General features: G+C 37.9%; 2 protein-coding genes across 3 annotated transcripts; one reads left to right on the forward strand and one right to left on the reverse strand.

The window, feature by feature from the left end:
* On the forward strand, positions 5948–13153 carry LOC109708685 (calcium-transporting ATPase 1, endoplasmic reticulum-type-like). 2 transcript variants are annotated; one of them, XM_020230500.1, is made up of 9 exons: positions 5948–6124; positions 6222–7799; positions 8259–8325; positions 8430–8551; positions 9416–9694; positions 9789–10166; positions 10609–10718; positions 11708–11936; positions 12059–13153. In XM_020230500.1, the coding sequence occupies exons 2-9, from the start codon at positions 6378–6380 to the stop codon at positions 12635–12637; spliced, it is 3186 nt and encodes a 1061-aa protein (XP_020086089.1). In that variant the 5' UTR covers positions 5948–6124; positions 6222–6377; the 3' UTR covers positions 12638–13153. The 2 variants fall into 2 exon arrangements, with proteins under 2 accessions (XP_020086089.1, XP_020086092.1); XM_020230503.1 differs by having other exon boundaries at positions 5948–7799.
* LOC109708926 (receptor-like protein kinase HERK 1) lies at positions 17511–20968 on the reverse strand. The gene has a single exon (XM_020230871.1). It carries the CDS (start codon positions 20309–20311, stop codon positions 17801–17803), a length of 2511 nt encoding a protein of 836 aa, XP_020086460.1. The 5' UTR covers positions 20312–20968; the 3' UTR covers positions 17511–17800.

The raw sequence follows: 21685 nt of genomic DNA on the forward strand, positions 1-21685 counted from the left end.
ATTCCAGATTTTTGGTTGGGTTTGAGTTCAGGTTTGGATATGAATTTTTAAAATCCGTCAGATTCATGTTCAGGTTCAGATTTCGGGTTTAGAGTCGGAGTCAGAGTCGGGTTCGGATTTTTCAAAATCCACCCCAAATCCGGCCCATTAACATCCATAGGTGGTAAGTAGAAACCAAAAATATATATATAAAAAAATCAGTTATGAATCTGTCCTGAACTGCCAAGAAAATAGAGCAGGAGACTAGTGATACTTTTCTTTTCTTTTTTTGATCCACTCTAATTTATCGAAAATCCGCCAAAAATCCAAAAATGTCTTGATTCGCGACAATTAGAGCAAAAAATAAGATAAAAATTAATCTGTCCCATAATCCCATTTGCACACATACTCATATCAGCATATCGGGCCGAACAAGTGTTGTACTTCATACAATTTAAGGGGCCCAATTTTAGCCCACAGGCTAAAGCCTTTTCGGATCGATCATCGGATCTCGCCATCTAAGGAACTCGTGTAATTCGTAAGTTTGCATTGTTCGCTTAAATGAGTCAATATCCTATCTAGCCACGAAAGATTAGATTGAATCAAGTCACATTCAAAAAAGTAGCGAGAGGCTATGTAGAGCCGAGTCACATTCGAAGCACGAATGTGTTGTATTGTATGTCTGTATATTTTAAGCATAGTAATTGTATTTTTATAATAACTTAAGATTTTAGAATTAATAATTAACGCCAATATTTATACAAGTCATATTGGAACATAGGAGAATAAACTTATATAATATGTTGGAAAATTATGGAATAAAAATTTATTCCAGCGAGAATCAGAATAAAGAAGCATAGGGACGCGAAGAAAAATTTTAAGGTGGGATCAACGACAAGGATAAAGAGGAAGAGGACAACAAGCACTGGGATCAACAAATTATATTTTTGAGGTGCGATTCGGTTGGTTTTGTTCGTATATTCCATTTGTTTGCTACGCTTAATTTGTCACGCACACTGCTACTCTGAACAAAAGAGTTATTATTTTCTATTTTAAAAGTAAAATAATAATTATTTAAAATTTAAAGATTAATGATAAAAAATAATTATTATTCTACAGTTAAGGCGTGTTTGGTTCGCTTCTATTTCACCCTGGAATCGAAATCGGAATGGGTGAATCCGTTTGTGGGTGTTTGGTATGCGGGAGTCTCATTCCAATTTCGATTCCCGAGTGGAATGGGAATCTTCCGATCACCTCTTTTTTCAATCCGGCCTAGAAGGCCGGATTGGAAGTTGAATCCGGACGGAATGGATATTTATTCAGATTAAATTTATCTTTTCAACTTTTTAAATTAAAATATGAGTTAAAATTTAAAATTTAAATATATAATTTTAAATTTTAATTTAAACTTAAATTAAAAATTAAAATTTAATCAAGTATTTCGAATTTAACTTATGAATTTGAATTTAAATTAAATTTTAATTTATATAAAGTTTTATTCGAATTTTATTTCAAACTTAAATTAAATTTATGGATTCAAATTAAAATTTAAATTGTAATTTTAAGTTTGAATTTGAATAAATCAAAATTTAGTTTCATATTTTGAATTATCCACTCAACTTAAAAGTTTAATTTTTTTAAAAAAAATAGATTTAAAATTTTGACATTATTTTAAAATTTTGATGTAAATTTTTAATATTTAATTTTTAATTTGAATTTAAATTAATATATTATAAAGATAATGTTAGTATATGAATTTGATTACATTTTTTATATCTGCCTGAACCAAACACCGATAATGGGAATGATTTATTCTTATTCCGATTCAGGTGTTGAACCAAACAGAATTAGATAATGAGTCATTTCGATTCCGATTCCGATTCTGACTCTGACTTCGAACTAAACACGTCCTATATGGCTATATATACTCCATGCACCAATAATTCATTTTCTCTCATCAATCTCATGTCACATCTATCAATTTTTTTTTCCTTTATAATAAAACTATAGGCTTGATCTTTTAATTTTAAACATAAAATAAAATACGAGATTAAAAAAAAAAAAAAGGAAATGCATAGGAACCTTCTCGTGGATTAATCAATGAAGCATTAAATAATATACCACTTGGCCTTGCATAAAATAATTAAATAAGTTACTTTAGAATTATTAACTTTTTTTTTTTTAGCCTATACACAATAGTGTCAACACCTAGTGCGTGTTGTTTTTCTAAAAAGCAAACATATGGGCAGCATATATTGAGCCCCACAACATATTTTTTTAATCCAAGTATTTAATTAATAAAAAAATTTTGTTGGTGGATAGCTTAATAATAGAGGTACATAGCAATAATTAATGGGGAAAATGTGCAAAATATATAATAATATTATTATCTTACTAAAACAAATAATGTTAGTGAACATGGTGACGTAGTTTAGAGGATGCTAATTAATTAAACGAAAATTAGATCTATCTTGCATGCTACGTGTTCAAAATTTAATTAATTAACCATTAATTATTTCTTTTCTAGCCTAATCGATCTTGTGATGATTTTATGAAGCTCCAGAGAAGTTGCTTATGATGACGTTGTCTAGGTAGTAGAATCATTAATTAGTAAAATAATACCGCATATTTAATTAAGAGCTTAATCATCATTATTATTACCCTTCACATGACATAAATTAAATTACTCATAAACTGCTATAATATTAAGCACCGAATTAATTTAATAAAAGATCGATCCATACTTACGTCTCATCTGGGGCCACTATAAGAATATGCCCGTAACATTAAAATTTTGTCAATAAAAGATAATAGTCATTTAGAGCTCATGGCTATTATTTATCTAATTAGTATTTTTTTTATTTTCTTTTAAATATGTATTTGGATTAAAATGACGCAACGTGCATAAATTTGCAAATTACATCACATCTAAAACTTAATGCAGATATATGCGTTAACTTCGTTGTGCCCGTGAGGAGAAATTGCTTCTAAAACATTCGTACTCATTCTCGAAATAGAATTAGCTTTTGAAATTTCATGTCTCTTTTACTTGTTACTTAATTAACCTCCATGATTAAGTTAAACTATACTTTAAGAATGGTAGAGTCATTACTTCTTATTCAAATTAAGGTAGGGACAAAAACTTTTTGAAATGTAGGATTTGGTTACGTGCATTTTATCAAAAGCCAAAAAAAAGTCCTCTCTAGTACAATTCCGTACAAAATAATTTTACATATCTTTTATTTTTCGACTTAGTCTCACGATTAGCATTTGTTTATCGAAAGTAATGTGGACATCTAACCTAAATCCCTATGAAAATAATTAATATATTGTACGAATAATGTTACTTATTTGGATGGTTCATAAGCTCAATGGAAAGAATAAAAGAAGCTCATGGTCAGGGGGTAAAACTTCTTAAACACAAAAGCATCTTCTAATAAAAATTACTTAGCACGAGACATCTATCAATGGTACTTTAAATCTAAACAATGCTCGATAACTATCAAGTATGAGCGCAAATACAAACAATCTTATATTTTGTCGTCTTTGTCAACAAACCATATATTAGCAATCTCTCGATATGGTAGATGCTTTTGCATATGTAAATACTAAAATTGCTGATTATTATTCTTTTAATAATACATTAAAATTAAATTTGGGCATTAGAGATTTCATTGTTGGATCTTTAATTTTTTATTTAATAATAAATCAATTTTCAATTTGAATGCACGTAACATATGAGTGGTGATCCTAATGATCCGTTCCTTGGTTTGACTTCTCACAGACGAACCACACAAAAAATGATTGAGCGAGCATACGGCGCGAACACCACCACCGCACCTCTGTTTTTTTTTTAGAAAAAGATGGTACGCTACCCGCTTTATTTATTAGACAGATGAACTAAACTATAAGAGTGGGGCAACTCGGACCCCTGAAAAGAAAAAAATAAACAAAAACACACACCACCGCACCTCTGTTGATTTGACTCGTGCCCAGGTTCACGTACGCGTAGGTCTCCTCTCGTACGTACACATGCGGTGTGCACCCGAGGCTTATATGGCACACGTGTGAACCCCAGAATTATTTTTTTATTTTTTTATTTTGGACTCTGAACAAAATTTAAGTACACCGGTACAAACATAAAGTCCCATTCTGGGCACCCAAGATTCTTGTGACCTCAACCTGTTTTTTATTTTTTATTTTTTTATTTTTTTTATTTTTTGTAGTAGGTTGGGGTGTTGTGGGGCCCGCCTAAAGATCGAATGTTAACACGCCACGTAACAAACCTCAAACTTAACTACGCCAGTGACGTCATCTTCTCTGGTGTGATTACTACCTGCACCTGGTGTAGTGGAATTTCCATGCACCGAACTCCTTATTTTTTAAAAAAAACTACAAATATTTCAAAATTTAGATGATAGGTGTGACCCAAACTATTTGAACTCTTCATGGATGTAAAATCATAAATTTTAAAAGATCTATTACCAAGCCATAATATAGTCCAACAGTAGAGAAGAGACTGTTTGTTTAATTTACAATAAAAAGTTAGTATTCAAAGATTTTATTTTGTACCAACTTGTCTAGTCAAAGTTACAATAATGCGGGTGTATAATTCTAGTGTGTATATATATATATATAGAGTTGATCTAGGATACTTTTACAAGTATCATCCCCATGTTGCTATCACGTTTTTAGCCATTGGATCTACTTTTTGATTACAAATAGTCCTTGGATCAAACACTATTCCACCTACCACCACCTACCACCACCTACCCCTATCATCTCAACCTCATATCTCTCCATCCAAGAGCTAAAAACACACGAGTATCACTTGGGTGATACTTGTAAAAGTATTCTAGCCCTACTCTATATATATATATATATATATATTTCAATATATGATTAATGAGGCGTAATAGTATCATGATTGATTTTTTTCAATATAAAATTTATATTTAATTAATTTTATATCTTATCTATAATAACGATTACTGGATGGAAAGTTAAAATATCTTCAAAAACTGTAGCGTTTGGATTGGGGATAAGGGGTGGAATAACCCTTATCCCCTTTTATATCCAATCGCTAATTTTTTATCTAAAAATAATAGTTCTCGATTATCTATAATAATCGGGTATAACTATTCCTACCAATACCTCTATTTTTTATATATAACTATTTACTATTTTTTTTTATTTCATATTATCTATTTAAACGCTATTTTTTTTATTTTCATACTTGTAATTATTCCTATAATAGTTAATTCTTGCTTATATCCGAGCCAAACGGTTAGAAAATTAGTGATGTAGTGTATGATATGTACTTATGCACCATTTGCAGGGTATACTTACTTCGCACGGCCTTAATTTACTCGAGCCCAAAACCATGTCGACGAAAAACTCGACAATTTCTAAAAAGTTAAATGCGTAAGATTAAGAACGTACACGTACTTGATGTGATGTTGAGCCAATAGAAATAAGATTATTCGTAATATTCCTCAAATCTCTCGTCGACGTAGCATATTTCTAAAAGTCAAAGGACGCGATGGATCCACGAAGCTTCGTGGTAACAATTTACAGAGACCCCTTCGACTGTAAATCCAATCCAAAACTGCCCCTAAAATTTATTTTTATTATTGATTACTGATAGCACTTTCTTAAAATTAAAAGCTTTAAATCATATAATTTGAAGATTATATCAAATTTAATGTTTTCATTAATTTTTTATGGATTCTAAATTAATTAAGATTTAAAAAAAAATTAGCTGAACTAATGAAAATAACTAATATTAAAAGAAATTAAAGAGTTAAAAAGGGTGAGAGGGACTAATTTCAAAAATTGCTATTGTTGAAGGGGTCGTCTTTAATTTTTACCAAGTTTAAGCGAACGATCTCTTAACCCTAGTGAAGGTTTTATTTACTTATATATATATATATATCTTTATTTACCTAAAAGCCACGATGTGTGATTCGCGTCAAAATTTTATGCGTACCCGAGAAGGTTCCTGTGTTTCCATTTTGTAGGAGGTTTCGTCCCCTCGCCGCTCCTCTCCTCTCTTTGGGTGGTTAGTGGTGTACTAGTAGTACGAACAAGAATAGGGCGAAGAGAAGAGAGAGTCGTCGACGCAATCCACCACGGTCTCCATACGGTACCCAAACCCTTACCTCCCTTTTCGCTCTCGATTTGTGTGGATTTGATTTCGTTTTGGCTCATCCCTGCTCTGAATCTGTTCGTGGATCGTGTAGAATCTTCGATTTCTTGGATTGAGCGCTAGGGTTTGGGGATTTGGGGGGGCGATCGGGGGTTTTGATGCTTTTTGGGTGGCGGAGTTTGTAGATCTGGGGTGGTTTTTGGGCGGAGATTCGTTGATTTGTGTGGTGGATTGAGTGGGATTTGGGGGGATGGGGAAAGGGGGGCAGGATGAAGGGAGGAGAGGCGGCGGCGGCGGAGGCGGAGAGGAGGCGGCGCCGCCGACGTTCCCGGCGTGGGCGAGGAGCGTGGCGGAGTGCGAGGCGGAGTTCAAGGTGAGGGCCGAGCACGGCCTCCGATCCGACGAGGTCGTCGCCCGCCGCGAGAAGTATGGGTGGAACGAGCTCGAGAAACACGCGGGGCCGTCGATCTGGCAACTGGTGCTGGAGCAGTTCAACGACACCCTCGTGCGGATCCTCCTCGTCGCCGCCGTCGTCTCCTTCGTCCTCGCTTGGATCGACGGGAACGAGGGCGGCGAGATGGGGATCACGGCATTCGTGGAGCCCTTGGTGATCTTCTTGATCCTCATCGTGAACGCCGTCGTCGGGGTTTGGCAAGAGAACAATGCCGAGAAAGCTCTGGAAGCCTTGAAGGAGATCCAATCTGAGCATGCTAGAGTAAAGAGGGACGGAGAGTGGATCCACGATTTGCCCGCAAAGGAGCTTGTTCCGGGGGATATCGTGGAGCTTAGGGTTGGTGATAAGGTCCCCGCTGATATGCGGGTCTTGTATTTGATAAGCTCGACTCTAAGGGTGGAACAGGGGTCTCTAACCGGAGAAAATGCCTCCGTGAATAAGACCAGTCACAAGGTTGAATCAGAGGATACAGATATTCAGGGGAAAGAGTGCATGGTTTTTGCCGGTACGACCGTCGTCAATGGCAGCTGCGTGTGCTTGGTTACCCAAACTGGCATGAACACTGAAATTGGTAAAATACATTCTCAGATCCATGAAGCTTCCCAGGAAGATGACGATACTCCGCTGAAGAAGAAGTTGAACCAGTTTGGCGAGGCCCTCACTGCTATAATTGGTGTTATTTGTGCCCTTGTTTGGTTAATCAATGTGAAATACTTCTTTACTTGGGAGTATGTTGATGGCTGGCCGAGGAATTTTAAGTTCTCTTTTGAGAAGTGCACGTATTACTTTGAGATTGCAGTGGCTTTGGCTGTTGCGGCGATCCCTGAGGGCTTGCCAGCAGTCATCACTACTTGCTTGGCACTTGGAACAAGGAAGATGGCACAGAAGAATGCATTGGTGCGGAAATTGCCGAGTGTTGAGACTCTAGGATGCACAACTGTCATTTGTTCTGATAAGACTGGAACATTAACCACGAATCAGATGTCGGCGGTTAGGCTTGTTGCAATGGGTAGGTGGACAGATACAATTAGGAGCTTTAAAGTGGATGGAACCACATATGATCCACATGATGGGAAGATCCATGATTGGCCCGGTAGCAATATGGATGCAAATCTTCAAATGATCGCCAAGATTGCTGCCGTCTGCAATGATGCGAGCGTCGCGCATTCGGGACACCAGTTTGTTGCCAGTGGAATGCCGACGGAGGCAGCATTGAAGGTCAGGATTTGCCTTTTATGGCTTCCCTTCTTGCTCTGTTACTTTTTATGTTTTTGAAATCATTGCTTCGAATAAAAGAAAAGAAAAAACAAAAACAAAAACTATTAACCTATCTTGTAAGAGATTAAGTTCTGGCATCTGAAATTCTGTTGTTAAAATTTTGACTGGGTAAGAATTACGCATCCGTCTTATTGACTAACTCTCTTTTTGCAAGTGCTTTAAATGTTCAAGAAGTGCTAGTTATGAGTAAATTTGGCCACTTAAATGCTTTTCATGATCAACTTTTTTTCTCGTTCAGCTTCATATACAGATTTATGAAAGTGTTTGAATGGTTTGTCTTATTAACTTGTTTACTGATTGTTTTTGATATAATATCTCGTATGTAGTTGGGCGCTTGAACTTGAAAATAGTTCATCTAACCTTTTGGTTAACTGTTATAGATTTGCTATTTCCTTTCAGGTTCTGGTGGAGAAGATGGGACTCCCTGGGGGACATACTCCACCTTCTGGTTCTTCTGAAATACTGCGTATGTTAATGCCCACAGACTTTCTTATTTTAATTTAGCTATATGATACTGGTTTGAAAATCCCTGAGAACCTATTTTGAATTTCCTACCTCTTGTACTTGAAGGATGTTGCGAATGGTGGAATTATAATGCACAAAGGGTCGCAACTCTTGAGTTTGATCGAACTCGTAAATCAATGGGGGTTATTGTGAAATCAAAATCAGGAAGCAATTCACTACTTGTCAAGGTACACTTTATTCCCTCTGCAGTATAATGAACGGTCTCCGCCACTTTCTTTTACTTTATTTTTCTTGTGTCCAGTAGTTGCACTTGGGATGAGGACCTTTTTCTAATTAGGTTCTGATTAAGGTTTAAGAATACATTGGTCGCATAATCTTTTTCAGAAGATAGCACAAGTCGTGTTAGTCTCATGTATGTGAGCATACATGAGTTACTGAAAAAAATATGTGGAATGATCGAAATAATGGCTGAGGTGCTTATCATTCATCATATTTTGGGGCATCCTATTCGTAGATGATATCTGAAATTCTTGTTATACCTCCCATGATCAGTGTATTTAGGTTTCTGCAATTCACATTTTGAGTGTACTCTTGGTATAAAAATCTCAAATTTTTTTTGTTGGATGTAACACATCATGCTACAATAGAATCTGCACATCATGCTGCAGTTCAGATGTGAGACAGTATCCTTCACAAATCTTGACAGCTCTTTCATATCGAGTTAGAAAATTGAACATCTTCTATTCTAGCAAAACCTTCTTTTGAAACCACTTGTCTCCATAAAAGCTCATCGCAGACTCTTTTGTTTCTTCCTTTATTCTCAAAGAGGAATAGGAGAACTAACCGATGTAGGTTTGCTCATGCTCCTTTGATCCCGTAAGCACTATTTTGTCTTGTTTCTTTCCTAGCATTTCTATTTGCTATTTTTGACTTACTTTTATCCTCTACTTTTTCCACTTTCTTACTTAAAACAGACCTGAAAGGCACTTCCACGGCGTTTCTAAATTTTGTACTTCTCAAAGTTACTTGAAAGCATGACATTTTGATATAAATTTTCTTAAGAGCTTATTGTCGAAGCTGCATTGTGGCAGGGGGCAGTGGAAAATTTATTAGAAAGGAGTGCCTACATTCAGCTGCTTGACGGCTCAGTTGTATTGTTGGAGGAAAGTTCCAAGGCTCTTATTTTAGATACCCTTCGTGAAATGTCTACTAATGCTTTACGTTGTTTGGGTTTCGCATACAAGGATGATCTAGCAGACTTCGCGACCTATGATGGTGAAGACCATCCTGCTCACAGGCTTTTGCTTGATCCATCTAACTATTCATCTATCGAGAGTGATCTCATTTTTGTTGGCTTAGTTGGGCTGAGGGTGAGAAATAACTCTGCTACATACTTTATTCATTATCCTTTTTCCATGCAATATATCGCATTTTAATTTTTCTCTGGAATTCTGACCATGATAGGATCCTCCTCGAGAGGAGGTGTACAAGGCCATTGAAGATTGTAGAGCTGCCGGCATTCGTGTGATGGTAATAACAGGCGATAATAAAGAAACTGCAGAGGCAATATGCCGTGATATTGGAGTGTTTAAGCCTGATGAAGACATTAGTTTGAAGAGCCTTACCGGCAAGGAATTCATGTCACTATCTGATAAAAAGAATCTCTTGAGGCAAAAAGGTGGTCTTCTCTTCTCTAGAGCTGAACCAAAGCACAAGCAAGAGATTGTGAGATTGTTGAAAGAAGATGGTGAGGTAGTTGCCATGACAGGGGATGGGGTGAATGATGCCCCTGCTCTGAAGCTGGCTGATATTGGTATAGCAATGGGCATTACTGGGACTGAGGTGTGCTTGTCTTCATCGGCTCTCTTTGATTTATGTTTTATATCACTTCGTGCATAAAACATTACACTTGTTTAGTATCACTATTGACAACCACGATACAATTTGGCTCTTTTTTCCCCCCTTCACTTCCCTATTCTGCTAAGGAATTTTCTTGGGAATAAAGATTTCATTAGTTGGTTTTTTTTACTGATCAATGAACTACTTGCTTGATGTTTCACGTCCCACTAATATGTGCTTCTGTTTTGATTGCTAATTTTTTCTTCATCGCTCCCTGCACCATCTTTTTGCTGTTATGCGTGTTGCTGTTGGCGTTTTTTTTTTTTGGTACCAAGGGGAAAAGAGTGCAAGGCTGTCTATCATCTAATAAAGTGATTTCAACCACAGTATTTATTTTTCTTCTTGTTGTACACATTTTTCAATTTGATTTTCTAATTTATTTCAGGTTGCGAAGGAAGCTTCAGATATGGTGTTGGCAGATGATAATTTCAGTACAATAGTAGCAGCGGTTGGTCAAGGAAGATCTATATACAATAATATGAAGGCTTTCATAAGGTCTTCATAAAATCTAACTCTGATTATCTTTGCCATATAACCCTTTTTCTGATAATCTTGGATATTTTTGCCCTTCTAGTCATACCTGGTCCTTACATTTTAACATGTTGTAGTGAAGTTTTCAACAACAACAACATCTGCAACTATCTTTTTCACTTAAATCTATCATCTGCAACTATTTGTTTTTTTGGAAAGGAGTTGACTTCTATTATTCTTGTGGAGAAGTAAATGCTTCCAGGACTTAATTGTTTTAGTCAATTTATCTTTAGTTGAAAAATCATGTGTTGTTTTCAGCTGGATATGACTCTTATGTTCTTTAAGTTATTTTTCTTTATGGATAGCTGTTAATTTGTTTCTTTAGGCCCTACTTTTTCTAAATCATTCTGATCTTCAAGATCTATCTGGCTAATCAAAGTCCATCGTATGCTAGATCATAGATGTTTTATAGAGGCCACAAACATCTGTCAGATCCTAACAGACTAGTAAATATATTGGCAAAATCGTTGTGCTTTGAGTGCATTAAGAGGTATTATGTTCTGTGTAATTTCGTTGGTGATTCCTATGGTACTTGAGCAATTATATTTTGCTTGTGCTTCTAATATTTGGATCAAAATGGTAAAATTTGAAAATGCCCACGGTATAGTACATTTACATTTTACTATTATGTGATACTAAATAGAGCACTCTACACCTTTGTGGTTTCTATTTTAGCCTTTTTAAGTTTCTTATTAAAACCTACCATAAAAATGGAGGTACATTTTATAAACCATAGGGTGATAAAATGCAAATCACAGGATGGTCAAGTGCCATCAAATGTAGACTGGCACTCATATTGAGCATCTGACTTTTTCAAGTTGATATAATCTGTAGGAAAATCTTTTATTACTAGCTATGGGTTGTATTTGTTTTTTTGTGCTTGCTCCTTTTATTTTGGTCTACTGATGAGATGATAGTACTAACAGTAGATAACTTGTATTTGCACAATGCAGATATATGATCTCCTCAAATATCGGTGAAGTCGCCTCTATTTTCCTTACTTCAGCTTTGGGCATTCCTGAGGGACTCATTCCAGTTCAGCTTCTGTGGGTCAATCTCGTCACTGATGGCCCTCCTGCAACCGCTCTGGGCTTCAACCCTCCTGATAAAGACATTATGAAGAAACCTCCACGAAGGAGTGACGACTCATTGATCACTCCATGGATTCTATTCCGCTACATGGTAAGTTCCCTCTTCCTTCTTGATGTGGCTCCGCATTCCTCTCTACCGCAACTTACCTACCTTTTTAAGTGCTGTACTTCTCCATTAGCTTTTTGAGAGCTGTATTTTCTCCGTGTGTTCAGGTCATCGGTCTCTATGTGGGAATTGCAACAGTAGGCATCTTCATCATATGGTATACTCACGGCTCCTTCATGGGCATCGACCTGACCGGCGATGGCCACACTCTTGTCACCTACTCTCAGCTCTCAAACTGGGGCCAATGCTCGTCATGGAACAACTTCACTGTCACACCCTTCACAGCTGGGACCCGCCACTTTTCCTTCGATGCCAACCCCTGCGATTACTTCCAGAGCGGCAAAGTAAAAGCGACGACCCTCTCCCTCTCGGTCTTGGTGGCCATCGAGATGTTCAACTCGCTCAACGCCCTTTCAGAAGACACTAGTCTTTTGGTTATGCCTCCCTGGGTCAACCCATGGCTGCTATTGGCAATGTCCATTTCATTCGGGCTCCATTTCCTGATCTTATACGTGCCCTTCCTGGCTCAAGTGTTCGGGATCGTGCCGCTCAGTTTCAACGAGTGGCTGTTGGTGTTGGCTGTAGCTCTTCCTGTGGTGCTTATCGACGAGGTTCTTAAGTTTGTGGGCCGGTTAATGAGCTCTAAAGATACCAAGCGGCGGTTGGAGAAACAGAAGGACGAGTAGGAAAACCCCCAGCAAAGAAGCATTATTCCTTGCCCTCCTTCCTTTCTTACTTGAGGGAGGAGCTCCTTGAGAGGTGATGATCGATCATCAGGAGTGATACAAGTGATACGAAGAATCCAGCGGGATTTTCGATTTTAGTATTTGAACTTAACAAACTGCTTCCATTCTTAAAGTTTAACGCCTAATTTTTAGGATGCTGAAGTAGCGGCACTTTGTTCTATTGATTATTATTATTATTAATTCGCTATAGCTCAAGCTTTCTTGAAACCGTGTGGGAATTAGCTAAAGCGCTCTGCAACTAATAGTGGTCAGAGCGTTGCATATTAAATAAGCGGGAGGGAAAAGAGGCGACTTCTGATTTGCTTTTATTTTTACTTTTATTTTTGTTTTCCTCTACTTCTATCTGGAGAACTTGTACACCTCCGATATTTCTAAACTGTTCAATAGTAGCTGGTTTTTTAAGCGTTGACAATGCAACTATGGTGCTGCTTTTTTGAACAAAAATCTATTCTCAAATGCTTCAGTGAGAACTTTTTAGTGATTTCGTGCAGGATCTTTACTGTTGAATATTGGCTATTACCCCTTGGAAACGGCTGGGACAAAAATGTTTAATTGATGTGTTCTGAGCATTTGTTCCGAATTAAACAACCCGTTTACCTTTTACCCCTGTTGTTGGATATTGTACTTTTATCTCTGCACATGGTGCTGGACACCGAACTCTTCTGCATGTGTGGGTCAAGGAAGCAAAAGCTGAAATCAAGCCGCCCCGACGTGAAGTTTAGGCTTAGTTTGGTATTGAGATGAATCTAACGTCATTAGATAGAATAGAGTGAAAAAAAAGTATATAGGAAAATGCTTCTGCGTTTTTTAATGGGACTACAGAAATTATATCATCGTAACCAACTAGCCGAAATATGCGGAACGCAATATTACGTACGGAATCACATGTAACGCAATCTCCCCACAATCCCAAAACAATCCCGAACAAAGCCCGCATTCCCAAACGAAGCCTTAGTGGGGTCACGACTCACGAAAGCAAAAGCAAAGTAACTAATGATTTTTTTAAAAAAATTCTTTTTTAACTTTTCTGTTTGTCTTATCTTTGTTTTGGTTTGATATTATTACTTAATTATCATAGTCATTGACAACTACTTACTTACTTAATTGATGTTTTTTTTTTTAGAATAGGTAGCACGCTACCTGCTTCATTCATTAAAATGGTAAATTCGGCTATAAGGGTGAGGCAGCTAGGGCCTCGAATCACCAGCAAGTACCCAAAACAAAAAAAAGAAGAAGAAGAAGAAGAAGAAAGAAGAAGAAGAAAAAAGATCAATCAATCATAGAAGGTCATTCCAAGAAGTGATCAGCTGCTTGAGCCTATGCATCGCTAAAACAGGGTCCAGCTGAATGTCTCGAAAAATAAGGTTGTTCCTGACCTTCTAAATACTCCACCAGCATGCGGCTAATTCGGCTAATCCCTTACTCCTATTTTGCCCACCGTCCCCCCTACTTAATTGATGTTAATCTCTTTCTAATGATGCCTCGCGAGATGGTAAGGCTTTTACTTGTAGCCATTTTAATGTATAATAACCATTTTTTATTTTATATTATTCCTTAAATTACATTAAAAATTGTTAAAATGAAGAAGTTTGTCAACCGTTTGGTAGCACTTGTAAAATCTACAATTTAATTGTTTACATCACGCTACGAGGAAGAAAAATTGCGCTGCAATAAAAAATATTTTAAAAATGAGAAAAAAAAAACTTTCAAATATTATGAATTTTGAATAAAAATATTTTGAGAACAACTCATAAAATCCGTTCAAAAATATATATATAAATATATAATTTTTAAATCGTACGCTAATTGCAATCGACAAAATTATAAGATAAATGGCCGACTCAAAGTAACATATTATTTTAAATTTTTTTACAAAAATTTAAAATTAAAATGGGTAAAGAAATTTTAAAATTAAAATGGTTATTTTGGATAAAATTAACGGAACAGTATATGTTAACCCCAACGTGTTGTCACGTGACTTATACGTCGCAAACGATTCCCGCGATATGCTCACCTCCTTGTACGCATAACCTCCGAGTTTTCTGATGAAAACTCAGAAAACTCCACCAAAAAATTTATTTTGAGGCTAACGAGGTAATGCTGTTGAGGGGGTGAGCTCACTGGGGGTGACGGGACTCACAAACAGGCCCGGCCCAATATGGGCCCAAAAACCGATGCGAGCGATTCGGGCCGAATCTATTGACTACTGGACCCAATTTGGGCTCTGACCCGGCCCAATAACCTAATTGATAGATCTATATTTTGATTATTTTTTTTTACCGTAAAAGGAAAGTTTCAAATTTTGTTTTGCTCGTAAAATAGAGCAGAGGATGAACTACGTGCTCTTCCAAATGTGCGAATCTATTCTTCAAATTTTCATATCACTTTTTAATAATAAAGGGTCTAAATTTATCGTCGCTCAAAGATGATCTGAAATATACAAATTTTCTAAAATCAACTTGTTATTTAAGAAAAGAGAATTATTTTCTAGCTCAAAAGTAATCTCCGGACGAGTTATTACATCGAAAAACTTTCAAAAAAAAAAAAAATCAAAAGTGAAAAATTTTAAATTATAGCGAAGGTGGAAGATCATACTAGTTAATTTTGTTTGGATTGCTCAATTTCAGTAAGAGCAAGTTTAGCTCACGAAACTTAAATTTTTTTGTTAGGAATAAATTTTCTTCTAAAAATGTACTCTCATTATAGAATTTCCGTTTTAGCAAAAATATCTGTCTTTGTTGCATATATGAGAATACAAAAAAAAACAAAAAAAAACTATTTTTGTATTTTGTTGAACACAGAAATTATTTAACTATAGCAATAAAATAACCTTTTTATATAGACTAGAATTATAAATCATTTTACACAAACAAATTTAATGATATACATATTTAATTATTTCTAAATTTATTTATCTCCCATACTCGTAATTTAAAACATTGAAATAAACATAAAATCTGCAAAATATTATTTTATGTTTTTAAATTAAATTTTTTTGCAAAAAAAGCCAAATAAGGAAGTGAATTTTTGAAATTTTTAAAATTTCAAATCTCACATTGCAACAGGTTATAAAATTCACCAAAATTTTTAATTTATACCATGTCAAATTTCTATGATAATAGAAATATAAAATTGCGCAATGCAGCGCTCTATTTCTAGACATTTTAAATAATACAGCGATACGCTCACCGCGTAGTGAGCGTAACTTCGGAGTCTTTTTGTGAAAACTCTGCGAAAAAAATTATTTCGCAGCGAAAGAGATGAAACTGAATAAGGGGTAAGCTCACCGGGGGTGACCGGACTCTTAAACCCACCAAAATATAGCCCGGCCCAATATGGGACCAAAACTCGATACGATGCGATACGGGCCGAATCTATTGACTACTGGACCCTACATGGGCTTTTTCCGGCCCAAACACTTAATTGATAGGAAATACGATTTTCTTTTTTTTTTTTTTGGTCCAAATTTTCTAAAATCAGCTTGCTATTTTTTTTAAAAAAAATCTAGCTCGAAATGTAATCTTAGAGCGAATGATAACATTAAATAACTTTTGAAAAATAAAAGTTAAAAAAAATTAAATTATAGCCGAGTTTGTAGATCATAATTTAAATTGTTAATTTTATTTTCACAAAAAAAAGTAATCAACCGGTTTGGATTGCTCAGTATCAGTAAGAGCATGCGTAGCTCACGAAACTTGAGTTTTACAATAAAATTACTACAATACCTTTTTTTGATCGAGACTAGAATAATAAAACATTTTACACAACATTAATGATGTAATAAGCATAACTATGCAATTATAAAATACTTAATTATTTCTAAATTTTAGAGTATAAATAACTTTATTTATCTCCGGCACGTAATTTAAAATACTGAAATAGACATAAAACCTGCTAAATATTATTTTACTGTTTTTAAATTAAATTTTTTGAAAAAAATTCCATGCAAGCAGGTGAATTTTCAAATCTCACGATTTAACAGATTTTAAAATTCTATAATTTTTTCTAATTTGTACCACGTCAAATTTATGTGATAAAAAAAAAAAATGAAATTCATCGTCAACCAAATAGACACTAAGAAACATCAAAACCCTAAAACCCTGAACCCTAAACAAGCAGAAAAAATTGAACAATCCAAAATCTATTGGATTAAAACAAAGAGTGATTTATATCCGTCACAAACAGATATATCAAACATCCTGTGATTAGCCAAACAAACCACTAATTCAACAGAAACAGCAAAAGCTATAAAACATTTGTATCAACACGAAACTCTTAACAACTACAAACTGGGAGAGCCATATGTAGGTTGATTAAACGTGCATTTATGCATGGAATCAATATACAGTGTATACCACCAACCTTTCTCAGTCTCAGCCAAACGCTCTACGTAGTAACGACTTTCTCAAACGCTCTACGTAGTAACGACTTTCTCAGTCTCAGCCAAACGCTCTACGTAGTAACGACTTGATAGGCGAGACAGAAATGGCGGGGCCCATCATGAATTGCATCTGAATCTTGAACCATATGTACTCTCGAAATCTCGTTTACGCGCTCGTAAACTGTGTAAATGTGGCAGTTTCGCTTTCTCAGCAAGCTGGTACAAGGACACTTGCTTTGGCTTCTTCCGAAGAGGCTGATGTTGACGCATCCGAACAGGCGAAGCTTCTGATTCTGCAACAAATTTCTCGGCTTCGCTTGGCTCTTCAGTTGAACATTTTCCTAGCGTCGGGTCCGAGTCGACGGACCATATTAACATGGCTAACTAGTTATGAAAAGATCCAATTTCCGTAAACAAAACACTCAAACTCAATGCAAAAAAGGAGAACACTCAAACTCAATGCATTACATATCGATAGTATAGTTACATTCCCCATAGTTTGATTATGCAAGATAAACAAACATACATTCATGAAGGTAAAGCTCAAAATAAATTAAAAAAAAAAGGGATGTACGAAATCTAGCTACTAAAACAAGATTAAGACCCTTTCGGATATAGGAACAACAAATAAATGATCATCATATTCTGAACAAATAGGACAACATTCAAAAAACCTATCATAGAAAAAGCGGTAAATTTCTACCGACGGGCCGGCGATGAACTTACCTTCCCTCAGCTTTGATGAGCTGCGAGAAAACCCGACTCATCGACACATCAGAAAGATCGTTCACGTTCTCGTTCGGCGGACCTTCTTGTCTGACCGTTATAACGCTGTCCTGCATAGCTTCGACATTCTGGACCTGCGAGGAGAGCTCCACGATCCGGTTCATGCTATTCACCTCGGAGTCCTCAAATTCCGCCTCTTGGAGCTGCAGCACGTACTCCAAGTTCCACAGCACGTCTCCCATCGAGGGCCGCTCCACGCCGTAATCAGCTAGGCACTTTTCGACCGTCTCACCGAACTTCCTGAGGGAGTCGGGCTTAATTGTGTCCTCGATCCGCCGATCGACGATCTGGTGCAGCTCCCCCCGCTTCTGCCACTTCACTCCCCACTCTGCCAAGTTTACCATCTCTCTCGGCAGCGTGGGGTCGATGACCGGCCTCGCACACAGAACTTCGAGCAAGACCACTCCGAATGAATACACGTCGGATTTTTCCGTCAGTTGTTGCCTTCTAAAATACTCGGGATCAAGATACCCGAAACTGCCTTTCACTGCGGTGCTAACATGAGTTTGATCCAACTCGGGCCCGGTCTTCGATAAACCAAAGTCAGCAACCTTCGCCATGAGATTCTCATCAAGCAAGATGTTCGCAGACTTAACATCGCGGTGGATGATCGCCTTCGCCGATCCGGTGTGGAGGTAGTGAAGCCCGCGGGCCGACCCAATGCAAATTTCCAGCCGTTGTTTCCAAGTAAGAGGAGGGAGATCCGAGCCGTAGAGGTGGCTTTTCAGCGTTCCCTTCTCCATGTACTCGTAAACTAAAATCATCTCATTCCTCTCGTCACAGAATCCGATAAGAGAAACCAGATGGCGGTGCCGAAGTCGGGAAAGTAGTTCAATCTCGGTTCGGAATTCATTGAGGCCTTGTTGAGATTTGGGGTTCCCGCGCTTCACCGCCACTTTGGTATCGTCCCTCAGCACTCCTTTGTAAACCTTGCCAAAACCTCCGACACCGATAACCCAATTTTCATCAAAGTTATTTGTAGCTTCTTGTAGCACGACGAAAGAGAACCGGTAGCCGAGCTCGCCGTTCTGGCCGGACGTGAGAGTAGTGCCGTTGGAAGTCCTGCTTCCCGTGCTAAGCGAAGTGAGCCCGTTGATAGAGAACGGCATCCAAGACTTCGACTGTTGCTTTTCGAGTTTCCGCCTTCTAAGCATCATGAAAATAACAGCTGCTAGGATCACTACAGCGAGCGCGCCAAAAACAGAACCCAATATCACACCCAAGTTCTTGCTCGAAGCGGCGGGTTCGACGACAGCAGCGGAGCCTGAAGAGTTGACAAACTTCATAATCTCAAGACCGTTCAGAATACCGTCGGGCAACACATTGGGTAAGGTCGAAGGGCCGATACCGATGAGAAGCTTATTGGTAGCAGCACTACCGGCCGTCAGAACAACATCCATGAAATAAGGCGCGGCCAAGTTATTGTTCAAGAGAGTAGACAGATCAAGATTGTTCGCCGCAGACCAGCTATCGAGATACACATTGAAGTAGAGCACATTTAGAGCCGTGCTAACTATATCGCAGAAATGGTACCGAACCAAGTAGCTGGAACTGCCTTCCACATCGAATTGCCACGTCATGTTGAAAACAGCACCAGTAGTATTCGACGCGGCCAATTCGGTAGCTGTCTGATAGACAACAGGGGGCGCCGTTTCCGGCGTCGCTCCTCCGCTCACATAATTGATCTTTCCGCTATAGACAACCGATTTAGTAAGATTTTGATCGAGCAAAAAGCTTCGATCATTGACCCAAGTTCTCGAGAGCGTATCGTTGTCCGGGGTGACTTTTGGTCCGCCCATATTGACTCGATAAGCCGTCTCCAACGCCTGGTTCGACAAACCCAAGTACTGACCCACGGGGCTAATAGTTTGAGCCACATTAAGGATAAGATTATCCGGCACCGAAACAACTTCCAGGGCATTTATAAAGGCCAAGTTCCCCGACGGCACAAAGGAAAGTATGAGGTTATCGCGAGTTATGTTAGCCGAGAACTCCTTAAACACCGGCGCAGGATTGCTCGGCGGCTGGAAATCGCTGAGGAGGACAGCGTCTTGGGTCGAGACGGTGAACTTCGCAGCGGAAAGACTGTAGCTTTGGTAGGTAAAGGGGAAGAAGTAGAGGCGGATGAAGTGGCGGCCGTGCTTTTGGATCGGGAAGGAGTAGGAAGACGGTCCGGTGAAGATTCGGGCGGTTCGGTAGAGGATTGCGTCGTCGAAGGAAGCGACGGAGTTTGCCGAGGCCGAAGCGAGGATGGTTTGAGGGGTGGTGAGGGTCGAAGAGAGGGAATCGTCGGCGAGGAAGGTTCTTCCGCCGACGGTGGCGTTCGACGAGGAGCCGCAGTCGATTAGGTAGTTGTCTGTGGGTGTGAATAATGCATTGCAGAAGCAAAAGTATAATGACAGGGTCTCAAAGATGATCAGGACTAATTCAAGGTTTCTCAGAGCCATTATATAATGAAATTGATCTCCTTTTTTTTTGCCTTTTTTTGTTTGGTTGGGTCCAATGAAGGTATGTGGAGTAGCTAGTGATTGTTAATTTGGAGAAGCACAAAAGGAGAAAACCCTAGTTCTTGTTTGCGGATGCAAAGAACGAAAACAACCCCATTTCACCTTGGAACCCAAAGATCAAAACCCATCATTATAACACACACATCTAAAGAACCCCAAAAAAGATTTTTTTTTTTTTTAACAAAAAAAATCCAATCTTGGAGCTTTACTAACTGCTATAGAAAAGATGAGAAACAGGGCGTATGGTAAGATCTAAAAATGGAAACAAATCTAACTAATCTGTTGAAACCCAATAGAGAGGAGAAGCATCAGAGAAAGGGGTTGAGATGGAGATTAGAGAACAAAGGGTGGGGGTGGGAGGGGGGGTTAAAGATGACACCTTTTGCGCATGTAGCGAAGTGGGTATTGAAGGGTTTTGCAGGATCCGCGACGAAGTCCGAGGCACAAATCCAAACTTTTTAGCACTCAGATCGCAAATTGATCCCAATCTCTCCGCAAAATGGAGCTAAAAATCGCTTCTTTTATTATGGTCCTCAGAAATGGCTCTTTAGAGGGAGAAAAAGAAAGAGAAAGAGATAGCGAAAGAGAGAGAGAGAGAAAGGGAGAGAGAGGGAGCCGAGTCAATGGTGTGAAACTGCAACATGAAACATTAAGAAATACAGGGCTTTTTTTGCAAATAGCCCCTTCACAAAATTTTATTTTAAAATTGGCCATGTCAAAAATTTATTTACAAAAATAATCCTGCCCCTGCCATGCAAGCACCACGTCAGCGCCACACGGGCGGGGCATGAATTTAAGTTGAACACGATGAATGATTCACCGTGTCCAATACCAATATCATATTAGATACGGTGAATCATTCACTGTGTTCAATACTAATACAATCTTAGCCAAAAAATGACTAAGTCCTAGATAGTTGTATTAGACACGGTGAATGATTCACCGTGTCCAATACAACTAACTCGGCTTAGCCAAATTTTAGCTAAGTAGGGATATTTGTATTGGACACGGTGAATGATTCACCGTGTCTAATATGATATTTGAATTGGATACGGTGAACCATTCACCGTGTTCAACTTAAACTTCTGTCCCGCCCGCGTGGCCCTGATGTGGCGTTTGCGTGGCAGGAACATGACTATTTTTGCAAATAAATTTTGGACAGGACCAATTGTTAAATAAAATTTTATCAGGAGGTTGTTTACAAAAAAAAGCCCAGAAAAACACAACTGATCAAGAGAGAGAGAGAGTAAGAGAGAGCGATGAAGAGAGAGAGAGAGAGAGAGAGAGAGAGAGAGAGAGAGAGGGGGGGGGGGG

This window comes from Ananas comosus, linkage group 4 (assembly GCF_001540865.1).
Source record: "Ananas comosus cultivar F153 linkage group 4, ASM154086v1, whole genome shotgun sequence".
NCBI classification, from domain to species: domain Eukaryota; kingdom Viridiplantae; phylum Streptophyta; class Magnoliopsida; order Poales; family Bromeliaceae; genus Ananas; species Ananas comosus.